This window comes from Pseudorca crassidens, chromosome 11 (assembly GCF_039906515.1).
Source record: "Pseudorca crassidens isolate mPseCra1 chromosome 11, mPseCra1.hap1, whole genome shotgun sequence".
Classification (NCBI taxonomy): Eukaryota; Metazoa; Chordata; class Mammalia; order Artiodactyla; family Delphinidae; genus Pseudorca; species Pseudorca crassidens.
In genome coordinates this window covers 45,499,024-45,513,951 of record NC_090306.1, presented here as the reverse complement: position 1 = coordinate 45,513,951, position 14,928 = coordinate 45,499,024, and the positions used below count along the sequence as shown (strand labels likewise).

The 14,928-nt window shown below is 55.3% G+C and overlaps 1 protein-coding gene across 1 annotated transcript; it reads left to right on the top strand.

The window, feature by feature from the left end:
- The first annotated feature begins 4,252 nt into the window (after positions 1-4,252).
- Positions 4,253-11,769, top strand: LOC137201945 (keratin, type II cuticular Hb5-like). Its single transcript, XM_067696651.1, is given in 11 exon segments — positions 4,253-4,782; positions 6,465-6,673; positions 7,244-7,304; positions 7,446-7,541; positions 8,196-8,360; positions 8,627-8,752; positions 9,160-9,380; positions 10,137-10,168; positions 10,800-10,826; positions 10,829-10,930; positions 10,933-11,769. Coding segments are annotated over 11 exon segments (1,515 nt in total). The 5' UTR covers positions 4,253-4,362; the 3' UTR covers positions 10,989-11,769.
- Positions 11,770-14,928: the final 3,159 nt, after the last annotated feature.

Here is a 14,928-nt window from a genome sequence, read left to right as displayed (position 1 = left end):
GGAGGAGAGGAAGAAAATTTCAAAACCATTAGTATGGTCCAATTTTGAAATTTGAGGCTCTATATTTACTGAGCATCTGCTCTGGCCCAGAATAGCCACAGGAAACAGCAAAGCCATGAGAGAAAGCTGCCTGCAGGAAGGCATGTGGACAGGGTTCGGGAGGAGAGTCTAGAGTTCCTGGCAGGGAAGCCCATGAGAGGAAAGATGGGGTGGCCCAGGGAGCGGCTTTGCCAGCTGGATGAGGGGCGCAGCCCCAGATGCGCTTGGGAGGGTCCGGTGTTCATCCAACGCTTCTCTGTGGCTCTGACCTCACTCCTCTCACATAGGGTCTCTGAGTCACACCCAAGTCTTGCAAAAGCCAGAGGAAGTGTCACGGGGCTAAAAGACCCTTCAAGAACTGTGTCCCAGCATCAGGAGGTGGCGTAGATCTGGACGCATAATAAAATTGTGGAAAAGACCGGCAGAGATGAGGGGAGATGCCCAACTTGAATGAACTGTGTGGGCAGCTACCAAGGCCCTGATCAGGACAGGCCCATGGGAGCTCTCAGGGTCAATCCCAGAGAACTAGTCAGCCGGGTCAACAGGCAGCTCTAAGGACACGTAGGGCAAGACGAGAAGGTATCAGCGCTCTCCCATCTTTGGACAAATCCAGGAAGCCCTCCTAGGGGCAGGGGGATTTTAAGCACAGTAGAGAGAGCAGAAGTGAAGGCAGGTAGTGAGTGCCTGGTGGGTGGAAGAGCACGTGTGCCCCCAGCAGGCATCCCAGCTTAGGCAACATGCGGGAGGAGGATGGAGCATCAGCCGTGGGTGTGAGTATGAGCGGTGAGGCCTCTGGGGAGCCGCAGGAGAGGGACTCCAGGAATGGAGCAGATTCAAAGGGAGTCATGGAAGCTGCCAGGGTGGAGTAGGAAACCTCTCTCAGCCAATTAGTGCTTGAAGACTTCCTGGAAAAAGTGGCCTCTCGGGAGTATTTTAAATTATGGGAGGGCCATGGGTTTTCGAGTGGACATTCTGACACTGGGTGTGGCTTTCAAAAGGTGGGGGGAGCACAATGGGACAGGACCAAAGAGCATGATGAATGCCAGCACCCAGGACAAGCGGGTGTGGAGGAGGCTAATTGGAGTTAACCGGGCAGCCCTGGAAAGGGCATTTAGTGAGCTGCCTGCTGAGCCAGAGGAGGAGAAATCACAGCCTTCCTCTGACTAGTCCAAAAAGACTTCCTGGAAGAGGTGGCCGGCTCTTCCGGGACATTCCAGGCAAAGGTGTGACCAGGGAGAAGCCTTGGGGATAGGGAGAGGGGGCCAGAGAACCCACAGGGCACATGTGGGCAGTAAATGAGGAGAAGGCCAGTGAAGAGAGATCCAGCTCCCACCCCAGCACCCAGACAAGGATCTGGTCTCACTAAGCAGTGTGCTTGGGTGATGGGTAGAGAGGGGCATGGCTCTATGGGTTCTCTGTGCCTCCCTTGGGTAGAACCAGATGGCAAAGACCCAGGTCCCATAGGTCTACACAAACCCCCCAGGGCGTTGTGCCAGATTGGCCTGATCTGTGAGTTTCTCACTTGCCCAGGATGACTGGGAACAGCCCCACAAGGACTCAGCCTCCCGCTCCAGCCCAGCCCCTTCAATCCGAAGCACCATGTGGATGGTCTTCCTGAGCCTTCCCCACTGGCCCTGGGCTCTGCTGCCACCTGCAGTGATGCAAACTTCACCCAGCACCCACGAGCACATCCCTGTGCTGGGTGGGGCCTGCCCTCACTCCCGGCAGACCCGCCCAGGGGCTCACACCCTGGTTCTGAATAGTCCTGCTGGTCCTGGATGGGTCTTTCATTTCTGAAGGCAGTGGGGTATCTCCCGGTCTCCTGAGCCCCCTGGCTCTCCTTCCCCATCCTCAGTGCCTAGGCCCAATTTGAGGTGGAGGCTTGCGGTGTGTGTGTGTGTGTGTGTGTGTGTGTGTGTGTGTGTGTGTGTGTGCTGGGAGCCTGAGGGGACAGCTGACACAAGAACCTCCCTCTGGGGCTAAGCCTCCGCTCCCTCCTGCTACCAAGAGGCAGACATGGGTTTTCCATCCTCTTCAATCAGCTGAAGGAGAGCAGAGGCTCACAGGAGTTGAGAAGCGGATGAGGTTTTATGGGATTTCCAGGCTGGCAGAGCGGAGGGCCCGTGCCTCCTCCACCTCCCATGCTCAGGCCCCACCCTCCTCACTTTCAAAGGGTCCGAATCCCTCTTGGCCACAACACACCATCCAGGTCTACACCACCGTCAGTCAGTGAGCTCACTGTCCGAGGCTCAAGAATCCATCCCTGGATCCAGGCCCACAGGGCCCCACTGGAGGGGTGGGGGCTAGGAAACCATCCCCCGTGCTCCCCAGTATAGCCTCCTCTCTCCACCCCAGACTCCACCCCAAATTTGTACACTAGTGAGATCAGGTTAAAGAAAACATTAAAAGCAACCTTGAAAGGATAATGAAATCATAAATCTGCAGAGGAGGTGAAGCCTGTGGACGGGGCAAGGAGCAGGCCCACTCTCTGCTGGGTGGGGGGATGCAGGGGGTGGCAGGGGAGTTTCTGATAGGAAGCAAGAGTCCCTTTCCTTTATACAGACCCTTTTGGTCCCCAAAGCACATTCTTGTATATTATCCACTTAATCCCCCCAACAACCCCAGAAGATAAGAATGAATCCCACATTACGGCCAAGGAATCAGAAGCTCAGAGAGGTTAAGAGCTTCCCCAAAGCCACACAGCTAGGAAGTGTCCAAGCTGACATTTATACCAGGTCCTCCAGTTTGGATTCCATTGCCCAGATTGCTAAATGCCAGTGGCTTCACCGTAGGTGACTGTATGATCTGAAGACTATTTAGGGCCAGCTATTGGGGTCTCCTGCTCCTTGCCCACCCAAAGTCTCTGCCCTACTTGGAAGGACGGGCGTGGGATGTGGAGATAGAAACCAGTCAGCTTGGTGCTGGGCAAAGACCTGCAGTGGATCTGGCTGTGAAGACAAGGGCAGACCCAGGACAGAACGTGGGGCATCTGAGGGAGGATTCAGGGAACCGTGGCACAGGGACAGCATTCGGTTCTGGGAGGCTCCCTGGAGGGGTTGTCACCCTCAGAAGAAGTTCCTCAGCTCTTCTTCCTGAAGTTCCTGACCCCTCAGGGGCCTGGCTATCCTCCCTCAGCACAGACCACATCCCTAGGTCTGTGCTCAATGAACATTAAAGACTACCCATCATTATCCTAATAAATGGCCCCGGGACACGCAGGGATGCAGGGATGTTAGCAGGAACGACGATTTCAGATCCCCCAGGAGCCAGAAATCACAGTGTCCTTGGACAAAAAATAAGCCACCTTCCCGCCCCCGTCTCTGTGCAGAGCAGTCTCTGAATGTTCTTCTAGGGGCGACAATTCTGGGGCTGACAGGCTGAGCCCCTGCCCCTGCCCTGGCTGGTGGTCTTGGAAGGAAGTGAGACTCACAGGACCTGTTTCTTCTTAAAGAACCCAGGGACAGTGTCCAGAGCAAGTCCGTAGCAGCGAGGTTATCCCGGCTTCTGCCATCCTTTCAGCCAAGTGGGAGAAAGCGGCTAAAGGGAGGCGCCCCTTATCCACAAGGGGCCGTCACTGTGGCCACTGAGAGTTGCGATTCTGCGGGTGAGAAATGAAGGCTCTGGAACAGAAACTGCTAGGGTGGAATCCAGAAGGTTCTAAGGGACCACGTGCTCCAGCCCTCTGTCCTGCAGGGAGCATGGTCAAAATGGCCCCTCTGGACCTGAACCACCTCCAAGCAACGCTGCCTGAGTGGGTTTGACTCACCTGATCTATCAGCCCCTGAAACACATCGATTTACTTGAGAATGTGTTCAGTGTGGAGCCAAGAGGACAGAGGTGATGACCGCTGGTGGTCTCACCCAACCTGGGACCCTAGAACTTCTCCCTGGAGACAGTGGTCCCAGCCCCTACTCTATGCCCAGCCACCTCAGACTGCTGTGGAGTTCAAACCCGCCTCCAGGTGTGGGTGACAGCCATCTCACAGGGAGACTGCGAGAAAATTCATTACCTAATGTATGTAAACGAGCTTTGAAGATGAAAAGTGCAAACACACGGTATCCCTAATAACATCTTCAATACTTTTAGGGAGGCCCAGAGTCACCGCTGAGCTCACCTTTAAGATGAGTCCTTGGGGAGTTGCTGGCAAACTCCCCAAGCCAATAAACAACATAAAATGACTTTTCACTCCTTTCATGCAGCCGAGCCCAGCTCTCCCCACCAATAAAAGGACCAGGATCAGAGGAGCCAGAAGCATCCGAAGCAGTGCACCCGCCACCCCCGACACCCCAGCGCGCTCAGCCTCCATCCGCTCAGACCCACACCATGACCTGCCGCTCCTACAGGATCAGCCCAGGATGTGGGGTCACCAGGACCTTCAGCTCGTGCTCAGCTGTGGCCCCCAAAACTGGCAGCCGCTGCTGCATCAGCGCTGCCCCTTACCGAGGGGTGTCCTGCTACCGGGGGCTGACGGGCTTCGGCAGCCGCAGCGTCTCAGCCCTGGGCTCCTGTGGGCCCTGCATAGCGGGGGGCGGCTTCTGCGCTGGCTCCTGCAGCCGCAGCTTCGGGTACCGCTTCAGCGGTGTGTGCGGCCCCAGGCCACCCTGCATCACCACCGTGTCGGTCAATGAGAGCCTCCTCGCGCCCCTCAACCTGGAGATCGAGCCCAACGTGCAGTGTGTGAAGCACGAGGAGAAGGAGCAGATCAAGTGTCTCAACAGCAGGTTCGCTGCCTTCATCGACAAGGTCAGTGAGGCCTGGGATGGTCCAGAGACGGCCCCAGCCCTGCCCTCCCCTCGGGAGGATCTGTAGGGGAGCCAGCATGGCAGCCAGCAGCGGGAGAGAAATGCAGACCAAAATGCGCGGAAGGATCCGTCTTCTCGTTTAATTCCTGCAAAGTATATCGGACACCCATTGTGGTCCAGAAATTGAGCCTATAGTCTAAAGTGTGTGTGTTTCCCGAGACAAGATAGCATGGGAATATCAGAGCTGCTGCTGAAACACAGGGCGCTGGGTACCGGAAGAGCGGGAGACAGTGGGGAGAGGAGACTCCTGCGGTGGGGCCACTCCGGAAGTGGTTAGGGTGCTGCAGCTCCGGAAGTGGTTAGGGTGCTGCTCGGAGCCACGCTGCCTCCCCACCCTCGCTCTGCCCCTCCGCCGTGCGAGTCCTCATGCGGGCTGCTTGTCTGGCCTCACATGCTTGGTGTGAGGATTCACGGGGTTCATGCAGGGACAGTGCTGGCACACAATAAGTGCTTGATAAACGTTAGCTGTTAGCATTCTTTTCCAAGGACAGTAGTGGGCGAGGAGGTGTAACAGTTAACCAAGCAGGCTTGGCAGCCTCCTTCGTGGATGCAGAGCTGGGAATGGGGAAGGCAAGGCCGCCAGGATGGCGGGAGGAGGCCCACCAGTGCAGAGCGTGAGAAACCCGGAACTGCCCTGAGGCTGCCTCTCAGAAAGGCCACCTCTGCATCTCCCCTCATGTCGGCTCCTACTGTGTCGTTGAGGCCTTACTCCAGCTGAGGAAGGAGGACCAGGCTCTGGGGTCTGGGATCGGGGGCAACAGGGGTACCTTCTTATTATCCCTTTCTCTTTAGTGATCTCAGTTAATCCTCAACATGACTCAATGGAGTAGATATTATCATCTTCATTTTTTGAATAACAAATTGAAGCTGAGAGTTTAGTGAGCAGCTTAGACAGACTATGGTGACAGGCAAGTGAAGGGGACTCAAGGGACATGAGATCCTGACTCCTTACTAATTATGAGACAATCAGTTAGTCACTTCATACCTTGGGGTCTCTGTTTCCGCTTTTGTACTATAGGAGAAATAAGATCTGCCCCCAAAGCGTCGTGAGAATTGAATAAAATTGATTGATAGGTACAGACATAGACAAAGATGTGTGTGTGTGTGTGTGTGTGTGTGTGTGTGTGTGTATCTTAGCACAAGTCCTGGCACCACATAGTAAATATTCAATAAATGTTTGTTGCATAAATGAATACATGAAGAATGACTGTAATTAACAAGTCATAGTTCAACTGACTGAGCACTTACTGTGTTTCAGAAACTGTTCTAAGCACTTTACATATAGTAACTTGTTCAATTTTTACAACTTTAAGGAAGGTACTATTATCATCTCTGTTTTGGAAATGAGAAAACCAAGCATCCAGAGGTTAGACAACTTGCTGTTACAGTGGCAGACCTGGGAGCTGAATCAGACCCTTAGCCTCAAGCCGGGGGCACTCACACCCACAGTGCCTCCCTTGGGGGCTGGGAGCAAGGCCCGCTGAGTCGCAGACACTCCACGGCTCAGCCCTCGCCTGGCCCTGGCTGTTCAGAGAACATCAGAGCAGAGGGAGAGAGAGCTCTGGGGAGGCAGGCATCTCCCCAGCCTCCTCCTGAGTCTCTTTCTCCCACCCTGGGCGGCAGGTGCGCTTCCTGGAGCAGCAGAACAAGCTGCTGGAGACCAAGTGGCGGTTCCACCAGAACCTCCAGTGCTGCGAGAGCAACCTGGAGCCCCTGTTCCAGGGCTACATCGAGACGCTGAGGCGGGAGGCCGAGCGCGTGGAGGTCGAGAGCGGGAGGCTGGCCTCGGAGCTCAGCCACGTGCAGGAGGTGCTGGAAGGCTACAAGGAGAAGTGAGTGCGCCCGACCCAGAATAACAGGGGCAGTGGGAAAGCTCCACCCACAAGCCTCTTGAAGCAGCTTCATTAAGGTTCCTGCCTGTCTGTCAACAGGGGCTGCCTGGGACCCAAGGGGATGGTCAGGAGGAGCCTAGGTTTTTTCAGATTCTTTGTCTCCACCTCAACCCCGTGGAGGCCCGTGAGTCTCAGAGCCGTTTTCAGGGGAGGAAGGAAACCCACTCTGGGGTTCTACAGCTTTCTCGTTCCTCCACTCCCGCTCACCTTCATGACACGGGCTCCGTGCCCTTCCTGCCCGCGGCACCGGCTCTCTTTGGATCTAGGATGCACAGATGATTTTAGATTTGGGGGATGGAGTGTTACTCATCCAGAGGCAGCAGGAGCAGAGTGGAATAAGCCAGGCTGGGACAGGGCTAGCCCACGAACAATGCCCCAAATAGACCAAGGAGAGGACAGGATGACATTTGCAGTTCATCCCTTCTGAGCCCCGGAAGAGCTTGGCCAGGAGCTGAGATGGTTGCCAAGCCCCCACCCCTCACCTCCAGCCCCTGTCTCCCCCACCCCCAGGTATGAAGAGGAGGGGGCTCTGAGAGCCACAGCAGAGAACGAGTTCATGGTTCTAAAGAAGGTGAGGGGCTGGTCACAGGGCAGGGAGGGAGGGGCACCCTCTGTGCATCCTGCACCGTGGTGGGTCACCACACCGACCCAGAGGCACCTTCCGGGGGCCTCTTCCCACATGCACACCCCCTCCTCTTCGGCCCACTGCCAGGACGTGGACTGCGCCTACCTGCGGAAGTCAGACCTGGAGGCCAACGTGGAGGCTCTGGTGGAGGAGTCTAGCTTCCTGAAGTGCCTCTATGACGAGGTGAGGAGGCCCTTGCCAACCAGCCAGGAAGCAGGGAGGGAAGGCGTGAGGACTGGGGGGAGGTGTTGTGTGCACATTTGCCCCCTGAGTGATGGAAGCATGTAATGAACGTGCACGCACAGGCAAGAGGGGCCTGTCGTGGAGCTGTCACAGACACGAGCAGGTAAGCCCCAAGGACGGCGGCGCTCGAGTGTGCTTGGGCCTGTCTGTGCCGGTGAGCCCCTGGGTGCTGCAGCGTGTGTGCCTGTGTGCTGGCCTTTGTGCGTGTTGGTCTCTACATGGATATGAAAGAGTGTATGTGGGAGGGGGGAAGGGTGGGTTTCCAGTTAGAGAGAGAGTCTTAATTCCCGGACAGATCACTAGTCCCGGCATTCAGACCCCAGCTCTCTTGCTGAATGACTTTGAGTCAGGCCTTTTTCAAATGCTGGGCCTCAGTTTCCCCTTTGTTAAGTCGTGGGCTGCCCCCAGCTGACCCCCAAAGCCCCTCCCAGCTTTACTGTCTTATGATGTACCTGTGTGTGAATGAAAGGGAGTGGGAGTCATGTATCATACATGACCAGCGCCCACTCCAGGGAGTGGACATGGCCCCCAGGGGTGGAGCACGTGGCCCAGACAAGGCACCAGAACCAAATGCGTTGGCTCTCGGCCCCCCAGGAGCTCCAGGTCCTCCACGCCCACATCTCAGACACCTCAGTCTTCGTCAAGATGGACAACAGCCGGGACCTGAACATGGACTGTTTCGTCGCCGAGATCAAGGCTCAGTACGATGATGTTGCCAGCCGCAGCCGGGCCGAGGCTGAGTCCTGGTACCGCAGCAAGGTGAGTGGCCCAGGACACCTGCCTCCTAGACACGGCACTGGGAAGGATGCAAGGTGTATATTAGAAAAGGATTCTTTTGTCTGGGGATTTTGATCTTTAGGGATGGTAAGAAAAGGACCGACAGATCTCAATTTGGGCGTCAGGGTGGGGCTGCCATGTCTGGCTGCACAGGCTGAGCACTGTACAACCTGCACGATCATCCGTGTTGTCCTGAATGGATGGGATGTCCCATCCTGAGCCTCAGGAGCCTCTCTGCTTCCCCCAAGTGCGAGGAGATGAAGGCCACGGTGCTCCGGCACAGGGAGACCCTGCGCCGCACCAAGGAGGAGATCGGCGAGCTGAACCGCATGATCCAGAGGCTGGCGGCCGAGGTTGAAAACGCCAAGTGCCAGGTAGGGGTTCCGGGAGAGCTTGAATACCCAGCACAGGCAGACTGCAGCACCGGGCCCTTTGCCAGCAGGAGAGTGAAGGCCTGGCCCTAATCAGGCCTCAGAGTGTGCCCGTGAGGAAGCAGGGGTCCAGAGAGAGGGCAGGGCCCCTGGCACATCACGCAGCACCGGAGCTGGCATGAGCCGTATCACTGATGTTCCCCCTCCCTGGCCACCCTGCAACACCACCAAAGGAGAGGTGGTGAAAAGTGCCCATTCCTCCCTCGTGTTCATAGTCCCATTAACTACCTGTTTATAGGTAGTTAACCTACCTTTTCTCTGGGACCCTTGCCCCAGCTCCCTCCGCTCAGGGGAGCCAAGTTGCACCTTCTCTCTCTCTCCTGCTCGTCCTCACATCTCCTTCCCCACAGCGGGCCAAGCTGGAGGCTGCCGTGCCCAAGGCAGAGCAGCAGGGCGAGGCGGCCCTTAATGATGCCCGCTGCAAGCTGGCCGGGCTGGAGGAGGCCCTGCAGAAGGCCAAGCGGGACATGGCCTGCCTGCTCAAGGAGTACCAGGAGGTGATGAACTCCAAGCTGGGCCTGGGCATCGAGATCGCCACCTACAGGCGCCTGCTGGAGGGCGAGGAGCACAGGTGGGGCTAAGGGAGACCTCGGGGTCTAGAAGGGGGAGGCCCTGGTCCTCTGGCAGTGAATTCCGCTGAGCCCAAATGTGAGCTGTATCTCTGCCCACTGCTAGCACAGCTCAAGCTTCAATAATAATGATAATTTACTGAATGCTTATTAGGCCTGTGCTAGGTGCTCCTTTTAATCCTCCCAGTCCAGTGAGGTAGGTATCATTTTTCCCATCCAAAGATAAGGAAAGAAGGCCCAGCGTTCAGTGACTTTCTCGTGGCCACACGGTTAACAAGCACAAGAGCCAGGACCTGCACCCAAGACATGTGGCTCTAAAATCCATTGTCTTCCAGTAGCTTCCTAAAGGAGACTGAAGCTTGGCCTGCCCCGGAGGCGGGTGCATTATAAGGATGACGCACCCTGTGGCTGTAGCTCTTCCTTGGCATCAAGCCCTTTCACACACGCTGCTGCATTCAATTCGACTCTCCTTTCTCTGAGCCTGATCGGCACTACCCAGGGTGGGCCACGCCATTCAGACTGGAGGCCACGGGTGGAGTTCGTAAACTCACTCACCTCTGCTGAAGATCAGAAGGCCTTGTCTCTGTGGTCAGAGAATAGTTAAAGAGAGTGAGCATTTAATAGACTTTGGGGGAGCACTTCCTGCCTCTTGGGGGTTGGATCTGTACACAGGAAGGCCCTCTCTGTGGCCAAGCAACCATCTGCCTCAAGGAATCCAGCTCAGTGCCCAGAATTAACGGAGTTTTCTTTCCCCTTAGGCTGTGCGAAGGTGTGGGCTCTGTGAATATCTGTAAGTACCCGCTTGAAGCACCCCTAGAAAAATGGCTTTGTGGATGGGCAGATCTGAACCTGACAGCCTAACCCACTAAACCTGGAATGTTCCGGGCCTGGGAGGGAGGGGGACTTTCATGCCCCCCTCCCGCCCCACTCTTCCCTGGAGGCACTAAACGAAGGCATAGTTGAGCGCCATCCACTGGTGGCGATGTGAACTGCAGGCCAGGATAATAAGGGCACAGAAGCTTTGCCCCTCTGAGTGTAGGGGTCCTCGATTCCTTCTCACCCAGGTGCCCAAGAACAGCGGTCCCCAACCTTTTTGCACCAGGGACCAGTTTTGTGGAAGACAATTTTTCCATGGAGGCGGGGTGCGGGGGGATGATGGTGGAGTGATGTGGGGAGCAGCAGATGAAACATCGCTTGCTCACCCACGGCTCACCTCCTGCTGTGTGGCCCGGTTCCTAGGGGTTGGGGACCCCTGCCCTAGAAGGCTGAGATGCTGAGGAGAACAGGGTCTGAGTTATGAACCACTAAACCCCTTTGAGGAGGAGGAAGCTCCTGCGGTGCAGAAGCCTTTAGGGCCTGTCCTGGGGTTGGTGACATCACAACAGGCCACTCAGCCCTTCCTGTCCCCTCTCTTCCCACAGGCGTCAGCAGCTCCCGCGGTGGAGTCACCTGGGGGGCCTCATGTATAGCACCACCCCGGGCTGCCAGATTGCCTCTGGCCCCGTGGCCACTGGGGGCAGCATCACAGTGATGGCGCCCGAGTCCTGCGCCCCCGTCAGCCTCGCGTCTCCAGCTTCCGCTGCGGGAGCAGGTCCATCCGCTTTCCCTAGAGTCCGAGGCCCCGCCTGCGTCCCCCGGGCACGGAATGGTGTGTGAATGGAAAATGTGTGCTTGCTGCCAGAATCCTCCACGTGTTCCTCCAAGGGAAAGACCCTCCACTGCTCTCCACCACCTTCTCATTTTAGGGAGTTGTTTCCTGGTTCTCCAACAGGCTTCCGTTAGAGAGAGTCATTCCCAGCCCTTTTACTCAATTCCGATTTGACTCCTAAATACCAGTGGCCAATTTGTATTATTCACCAGGCTCTCTGGGACCCTACCCATCACCCAGGGCTGCTGGACATTGTGAAAATTTGACCTTCTCCTGGCACAAGGAATAAGCCTAACTATACAGCCTGGTCTCCCACAGCCTGAGAATCAGAGAGGAAGCAGCACCCCGCCACTTCCAGCAGCTCCCCTCTCCTGGCCGGGAAGGTCTCTGCAGGAAAGAATTGCCCCTTGGTCATTTTTGTTTGTGTTTTGCTTGTCTCTAACCAACTGCCTTCTTCTGGGTTAACCTGTTTCAGCCAAACTCCTCCTGTGACCTCCCAGTTGAGAGGCCCATTATGGGGGAAATTCTTCTGACTTCGGACAGGTCTTGCTATTCAATACACCTTTATACATTTCAAAGAAAACACCATGGTTGCTCCAAGGTCACCCCCTGCCGGTGCAGGAGGGATCTGTCCAGTGCTGAGTGGGTGGGATGGAGCAGGTGAGGCCACTACCTGGGTCTCCCTCTTGCTATGACTGTCTCTGGATGCCTCGCCTTCTGGGTTGTCTCAAGCCTTGTTTCAATAAATGCTGCTGCTATGCAAAGACATGGGATCTTGTGAACAACACTGTCTCTATACCTGCAACAAGTCCGACACTCGGAGCCCTCTGGCCCCATCTCCAGCTGGCCAGTCCTTTCCAACCCCATGCAGTGTTTCCCAGCCCTCCAGTGATTCTGCCTCTTCCTGTCCACTTCCATAGCCTGATTCCAGCTCAGACCCCTCAGGCCTGGACCACAGCTCCAGATCCCCACATGACCTCTTTCTCCCCACCCCACAAACCCCCTCCCCAGCAGCCAGAATCCCAGACTCATAGCTCTCATCCCCCACTGCCTGGTTCACACCACTTCCCAGCATATGCATGCGCTCCTTATGTCAGACACAGTCTCCTCCATCTCCTCTTTCCCCAGCTGCTTGTTAGCCCTGTGCAACCCCTCCACCCAGACGCTCACCTTCCCAGATGCAGGCTCTACCCAATGGAGACAAGTCCGCCGCCTGAGGCCTCCCAGTTCTATCCCACGTGGACACATAGGCTACCCCACACCCCTCCTCCCATTTGCCTTTGCTCAGCACTCCCTCTGCCCCCCTTCCCTCCCCTCCCTCCCCCCACACACACATCCCCCGCTTCCTGCCCCACAGTGTCTCAGACCCTGAGGATCTCTGGTTCTTTCTTTGTGGCTCGTGGCCAGGGATGTCACTGCGTATGTCTGGACACTGGATCAAGCTGGAAGTTCCTGGAGAGTAGGAAGTGTCTCCCCCTGGCTTTGACCCCCAACCAAGTCCCAGGATGGGGCTCCAGAACGTGTCAGGCCTGAGATGGTTGGATGAACTCAGGCAGCTGGTAGGGCAGGAGGTGTAGACATCAGCCTTCTTGGGCTCGCCTCCATTTCACCATTAGGAGAACAGACTGGCCATCGCTATTCCAGGCAGATGTCCCCCTGCCGGCCTCCTCTGCTGCCCCATCCCCCAGCCTGTCCCTGGGAGGCGATGTTAAGGGCCTGTGCATTCTGATGAATCCTCATCTCAGACCCAAAGAACTGTGACTCCACTGGAGGCCTCTTCCGAGTGCTCAGTCTGCTGCTGTCTGAGGTTTGCCAGCTGACGCCAGACAGGCCTCCTCCAAGTTTCTGGCCCCCTCTCCTTCTTTCTACCATCTCTCTGGGCTTCAAGGGCATGGTCACACTCACAATAGGCCAACGTTCAGTTTAAGGCACATCATTCATCCACAGGAAAGGTTAAGTCTCCAGGGCTGAAACGTCAGGAGATCAGAATTTGAGCATCAGCTCTGCCATGTCTCAGAGAGACGCTGGGCAGGAAGTGGCCTCCATGCTCTGGGCGTCAGCCTGGGGGCCTGTGCAGTGAGTCTGTGCTTGGGGAAAACACCTTGATGTTACCTTGGGTCTGGGCCAAGCATAACTAAAATGCCAAATCTGATATCCAAAAATATGACACCGTGCATGGAAAAGTCAAACAACCAGGAGCTGGGAGATATCGATAAGCTTTTTGATAAGTTTCCATGTTTTGCGTGCACGGCAGCCCAAGGTGCCATCGACTTATGAAGATGAAACCTCTCCCCACCACCCTCCTTGCAGCCAACAGCAAAAATGCAGAGCAAGCTCTTCTCTTTGCAAAGGACTCTGGGTCTCCCACAGCTCTCTCCTTAGAAAAGAGCTATTCCCTGCAGAAAGCCAAGGGCACGCTCCGAGAGTAACTGAGGATTAAAGTTTCATTCGAAAAAACAAAAATTTTAAGGAGAAGACAAGTGGTCTGAATCTCTCAGTCAAGAACAGGCCAGGAGAGCGAGGGGCCCAGACAATGAGGCCCACGTTGGTGGCTCCAGGGCTCTTTCCTGGGCTCTTTTTTTTGAAACTCCACAAACCAAGCTGAGACCCCCATCGAGAGAAAATCAGACCTTCTATCCACATTCTACTCCTATGCAAACATTCAATGCCCCTCCCCAAAATACACAGGATCTGCAAAGGATAAAGAAGTGTGGATTATAGTGCTTTCAAAAAATCGGGTAAGCTCGGGCTTTGGGGTCTTCTTTGCTCCTTTCGGAGGCCACAAGTGCTCTTCCAGCAAGTCTCAAATGTCCTCTGCTTTGGACCATCCTCACAAACACCCACACCCAGGCTTCTCCTTCTCCCGGCCCTGCTGTTGCCAACTGTTCCCTGCTTCAGTCCTCGGGATCTCGGGTAGTACAGACTGGAGCCGTTACCCACCGGAACCAAGCATGGTGAGAAATGCAGGGTAATCACGTGATCAAGGAAATCACAAAGTGTAACCCTCTTTGGAATGGACAGGGACATTGGAAATGGCCGTCTGGGAATCACCTCTTGTCTGGCTACCCCGCTCTTATACCCTTGGTGCTACTGAAGAGCGGTGGTGGCAGGCAAGTAGCCAGGGAAGGGAGCGGGTCAAGGGAGCATTCAGAAGGTGAGCTTTTGCATTAAATATGGAGGAAACACTAGCGGCACAAACATGCATATACACACCCTCCACCACCACCATCAGAAAGGAGAGGTAGACCCTCCCCCATTTCTACCCCCCCCCCTTCCCCAGCTCCATCCTGGTACAACATCTTTCCCTCCGCAGAGCAGATCTAGCGGCCTTTTGAACCTGATTTTCTCCCCAGCTCAAACTTGGTGGAATCCAGACCATGCTATGCCCAAGATGCAGCCCCTGCAGGACCCTCTAAGCCCAGGAGGCAGAGACTAGGTGGACACCACATGAAGAAAGATCTGGAGAAAGATCCCAGAGTCCCAGGGGACCAATGTGCCCCTTGGGGACACCTTCTGAAGTCAACCCTGGCATTGCCAGGGAGAACTACTCAAAGGTTTTTCTATATCTTCAGATCAAATATGTATTCTTGTGACAAAATATCTTCTACCAAATCAGGCCTTTTTTTTTTTTACATCTTTATTGGAGTATAATTGCTTTACAATGGTGTGTTAGTTTCTGCTTTATAACAAAGTGAATCAGTTATACATATACATATGTTCCCATATCTCTTCCCTCTGCGTCTCCCTCCCTCCCACCCTCCCTATACCACCCCTCCAGGCGGTCACAAAGCACCGAGCTGATCTCCCTGTGCTATCCCTTTTTATAAATCCCAAATAACATAAGGTGAGAGAAGTAAGAGTTTTTCCTATAAAACAAGTGAAAGAATGTTGTCCACCAGAAA